Source organism: Cornus florida, unplaced genomic scaffold, assembly GCF_030987335.1.
Source record: "Cornus florida cultivar Cherokee Brave unplaced genomic scaffold, ASM3098733v1 CherokeeBrave_3.0.0_Hap2_Chr09, whole genome shotgun sequence".
Classification (NCBI taxonomy): Eukaryota; Viridiplantae; Streptophyta; class Magnoliopsida; order Cornales; family Cornaceae; genus Cornus; species Cornus florida.
Window position 1 is genome coordinate 32,230,480 of NW_026775579.1, and position 5,350 is coordinate 32,235,829.

The following is a 5,350-nucleotide window of genomic DNA, read 5'->3' on the forward strand; positions in this document are numbered from 1 at the left end:
GAACTTACCACATTATATTAATTCTTTAGGGAATTATGGTTGGATGTAAATGTATACTTTTTATTTTCACAAGTTAACTAAGCAAGACGTGGGGACTGAATTCCCTCCTTCTTTTTAAGGGATTTTGGCAAGTTGTCCAAGTCAAGTCAATTTCTATTACTAAAGTCTGGCAAGACGTGGGGGGTGTTTTATCTAGAGTCCTGATCTCTTGCTCCCCATAGAGCAAGAAAAATAATCCACACTTTTTATATAGACCGTTAGATTAAATCTAACGGTTATTTTACAAACCCACTTATGGCATTTCCTTTTAAACCAAAACCACTCTCACACTATTTTTAGTTTCTATAATTAATTTTACCATTACCACATACTCTAACAATAAAAGGTAATTATCAAATTAAAAATAGAAAGCTTTGAAAAAAAATTAATACCCGTATATTTTACTAAGAAACATCTTTACTGCAAATATACTGCAATGTTGTATTTTGGAGCATGAATTGATTAATTGGAATTGAAATTTAAGAAAATTTCATTTAAAATTTGAATAAAAGTTCTTTCTATTCAATTTGAAGATAGACATTTGGTGAAATTCATTATTCAATATGTGAGTTTGATTATTGAATGATGATGATGTACGGACTATGTTATAATTATTTGTGCGTGTGAATAACAATATTATACAACTGAATAATGGAATAAGATGACATTGGTTTTATTCAAAATTGTTAAAGCTTAAACTAAATAAAACAAAAACAAAAATTTTAATCTCTTCATAAAGGGCTGAAACTTAACAAAATTTAAAAACATTTAATCCTTAAAGTCTTAAAGTAAACTCTTCCATGACAAATAAAAGTAAAGCCAAATAATAGACATTTAGGCCTCAAAACCTAGAAACTCCAGTCCATCTGTTTGCTCTTCCTCATATTTTCAAAATTAATGAAATATCTCTCCACTTCGTGTAAACCTGAATAAAAAAAAAAATTCAACAACAAATTAATAATTAAGCATATATATATTGACTTAGATGAAATAAACGGAATTATTATTGCCAATAAAGCAAATAAAAAAATTTACAAAATAATGAAAAAAGTTCAAATTCAAACCTTGAACACATTCAATTACATCCATCATCCATATGTTCTGACCCATAAGAAATATTCTCCTCACTATTTATAGTAGACCTGAAACAGAGAAAAAAAATGCATGTGAAACATTAATTAATTTCATAATTAAGTAATAATAATAAGCATGAGATAATGCTCACTTGTTAATAAGCGTTGGACAATTTCTTTTGTCATGTGACTGTCCAAGTTCTCCACAACCACGACAACGTCTACGATTTGTCTTTTTAGTCTCTCTTCATGACCTCAAACGTTTACCGCATCCTTTTGCTCTAACTTGAAGATGATCGTTAAAGGTTTGTTGTAGATGAATGTCATATTGCTTTTCTAATGATGAAGCATTTTTTCCTCCAATTTTACTTGCATTCATGGCTTTCAGTTGTTCATGAAATGTGTCCAGCGTGTTTATTAACAGTTCCGTACCTTCTTCTGAGAATGCAGCTTCATCAATTACAGTTGATGCAAGTTGAGATACCTTAGTACGTCTCACTAAAACCGACTTATCTTGTGCATCTTTAATCTCTAAACCATCTTTACCAGTAATGCTTCCAACTCTTGCAAACTTTGTCCATCTATTCTTAATATATTGCTCTGGCAAAAATACAACTTGCTTTATTCTAAAAAATGCTAGAATATGCTTGCATGGGATGCCTTCAAATTCAAAACGTTGACAATTGCACTTGACATTATCAATTAGCTTATCGTGCACAAGTTGTCGAACTTTAAGATCTCCATAAAGCACCCTACTGACCTCATAAACACATTGACTTTCATCATCCAATATAATATTTAATACATAAGCATTACTAGCATAAAGCTCTTTCTGAAATTTATGAAAGTATTCCTTTGTAAACATACCCATCATTTGCTTCTCCAAAGGGACCATGGATTTCAAGTTTGGCTGTTCATTAATATCAACATGATCATCAATCACCTCTTCATGTCGTAGATGTCCAACTGCCCTGTTAAATCCTATAATAAATCCATTAAAGAATTGTCCCTACAGCAATACCTCTTGAAGAATGCATGGGAACTTTCAGCTTTTTGACTGCTTGTCATACCAGCAGAGAAGAATTTATTGGTAAATGCCGGAACCCACTTATGACGCAATGTATACATTGTTCTTAACCATTCGTTATTTTGTTGTTTACTTTTTTCAAGCTTTCTTCAAACTCTTCTATTGTATCTGAATTCCATAAAGATGATTTAAAAAGGTCATAGTAATCTCGAAATACAACTGAGTCCAATTTTTCTACAAATTTTTTTGAGATGTGCCAAATACAATACCGATGAAATGTGTCCGGAAGAAATTGAGCTATACCCTTTGTCATTGCAGGATCCTGGTCAGTAATAATAACTTTTGGAGGACCCTTTGGCATTGCATTAAGCCAAGTCTTAAATAGCCAAATGAAAGACTCAGTGGTCTCGTCATTTAAAAAGGCACATCCAAAAATGATTGTTTTTCCATGGTGGTTAACCCCTGTAAGTGGAGCAAATATCATCCCATAACGGTTAGTGTTGTATGTTGTGTCAAACACAACCACATCATTAAAAAAATTGTATGCTCTCCTTGCACTGAAGTCAACCCAAAAACACCTAGTCATTCTATCATCCTCATCTTTGTCAATTTGAAAAACAAAATTTGGATCCTTTTCTTGTTTTGATAAGAAATATTCATTCAACATATTTGCATCGTGACCTTTAAACTTCTCCCTCACATCTCGTTCATAATTTCGAAGATCTCTTTCTGTACACCCAACATTTTCAATACCCCCTACTTGTGTCTCTAAGATATCAAATTGTTGACACGTAGGCACATTTACACTTGCAAATTGTTGAGCCAGTTGTTTCTTCACATTTGAAACATTTCGATGTGACCTCAATAAGTGTATTTTTCTTGGAGTTGCAAGAGGATGATTGTGGCTCTCAATGAATTGTCTGATTGTATAATTCCCGTCACGTCTTCCTACACTTAAACTTTCTTTACAACCTTCGCGTACATTTCCTCGTTGTCTTTCTAATTTCTTACCACTATCTCCAATGGTCTCCACCATCTGCTTTTCTTTTTTCTTTGTTCTTCTATAAGTTTCATCTGTTTCTCCTTCTTTATAACAAACATATTGTTTCCAAATCGTTTCACCAGTTTCTTTATGCTTCTTACTCTTATCAATCCGTACACTGAAACCAGCTTCTCGTGCATACTTGTTATAAAAATCATAAGCATCATCTAAAGATTTAAACTGTTGCCCTTCTTTTGGTTTTCTTTCATACGTAACTTGTGGAATGAATGTTCCATCTTTTTGTGTTATTCCAAATTCTTCTGCTTCATTCATTCCTAAAAAGAAATATGGAATTTAAATATTGTTATATTTGAATAAAACACAATGCATTAATCAACTAAAATTAATTAAGACATAGTTCTATAAATTTAATTTAAGGACAGTCCTATGTAACAATCATTCTTGAACACATTTAGTAATACAAAATGTGGATTAGTAATATATTTGAATCAATTAAAATTAATGCAACAAGATTTTTACTTTATGTATTGAATTAGTGATTTATAAAACTGGGCAAAGGAGGCTGAAGAATAGTAATTAGAATAAGGAACCACACAGAACTTAAAGATTTAAAGGGAAAACAAATTTACTTTTTCAAAACAAAATAAATAAAGAAGAGGAAACAGAAAAAATGTATAGTACCTTAGCCTGCGATTACCGCCTAATCCCTATCAATTCTCTTGTAATTCTTCTTTGTTTGACATAATCGTGAAAGCCGAAAGATATTTATAAAAACAAATTTATTAGTAAAATATACGGGTATTAATTATTTTTCAAAGCTTTCTATTTTTAATTTGATAATTACCTTTTATTGTTAGAGTATGTGGTAATGGTAAAATTAATTATAGAAATTAAAAATAGTGTGAGAGTGGTTTTGGTTTAAAAGGTAAGGCCATAAGTGGGTTTGTAAAATGATCGTTAGATTTAATCTAATGGTCTATATAAAAAGTGTGGATTATTTTTCTTGCTCCATGGGGAGCAAGAGATCAGGACTCTATATATATATATATATATATATATATATATATATATAAAAAGTTGTCTTTTTAGATGAGCACAAAGGCAACCCAAGACCTGATGTGATCATGTGGCCCAACTCACTTCTTCATTGGGCTTCGTCCAGATTGTTTTTTCTCTGCAAATTGAGCCACTTTTATAGAAGCCCAAATGATGAGTTGCACACCCTCTCGTGTCTTTGACCTTGGGCTGACACATGGAATAGCCACTCAGTGTATTTTTTTCTTTTTTTGTTTAGGAACGTCCCTGTTGATTGTCTAACTGACATTGTCCTTTCTTTTAGTTTCAAATATAATACTGATCTCTCCTCTGGTTTGGTCTTCTCTTTTTAGGTAGAGTAATACTGACGTCCCAGGCTCCCATATCATAAAATCTAACACGTTTTGCTCAAAATTTACTTAAACTTGAGAAGGACCTTAGAAAGTTTGAAAATGTTATTTTGTCCATCTATTAAAGTACTAAATGTACAATTGGTATAATAGTTATTTAACACATTATGATTAATGTCAACATTGACAGGGAAGATTAGTGCTATTTTTTAAACTATATGAGATATTCCTATTATTTAAGCAATTTATAAGGGAGGTAAGTGTAATTGTTTTATTTTTATTTATTATGTATTCTTTTTATTATTATTTACATTGATAATATATAAACACTCACGCAACTATTTGTTCTAAGAACTTGAACCCTGGACCTTTTAATATTAAGTTACAACCTTGGATATTTTGAATTTGACATGATGTGAATTCAACACCAAAGGAGAGAATGATGAGAGAAAGTTGAAATCAATCTTCTAATTCTTCCCTTTGGTTGTTGGAAAGAATGAAAAGATAAGGTTGGTTTGATGAGGGGGAATTTGGGGATTCAGATTATATGATCCGACCAATTATAATTTAGTATATAAAAAAATTTTATTTAAAATTTTATTTGTAATTAATTAAGCTCATTTAATTCTGAATTATATAATAATTTTTTTCTAAATTAAGTAAAAGACGTGTTACTACACCCAATCCCACCTCTGATTCTGACTTGCTAACTTTATTCAGCGGATGAAAGACAAAGTGAGTGGGTCACTTTTCTAGAGCAGCATTTAGGAACGTTGAAAAAGGTAGGAGACTCTGTACTCCTATTTTTATCATATTCCCGGTG

The 5,350-nt window shown here is 31.3% G+C and overlaps 2 protein-coding genes across 2 annotated transcripts; both read right to left on the reverse strand.

Moving 5' to 3' along the window:
* Positions 1 to 1,359: 1,359 nt before the first annotated feature.
* On the reverse strand, positions 1,360 to 2,240 carry LOC132272459 (protein FAR1-RELATED SEQUENCE 9-like). Its single transcript, XM_059773605.1, has 2 exons — positions 2,183 to 2,240; positions 1,360 to 2,093 (listed from the first exon to the last, which is right to left on the reverse strand). The coding sequence occupies exons 1-2, from the start codon at positions 2,238 to 2,240 to the stop codon at positions 1,360 to 1,362; spliced, it is 792 nt and encodes a 263-aa protein (XP_059629588.1).
* A 5-nt stretch (positions 2,241 to 2,245) lies between these two features.
* Positions 2,246 to 3,454, reverse strand: LOC132272460 (protein FAR1-RELATED SEQUENCE 5-like). The gene has a single exon (XM_059773606.1). The coding sequence runs from the start codon at positions 3,452 to 3,454 to the stop codon at positions 2,246 to 2,248; it is 1,209 nt and encodes a 402-aa protein (XP_059629589.1).
* Positions 3,455 to 5,350: the final 1,896 nt, after the last annotated feature.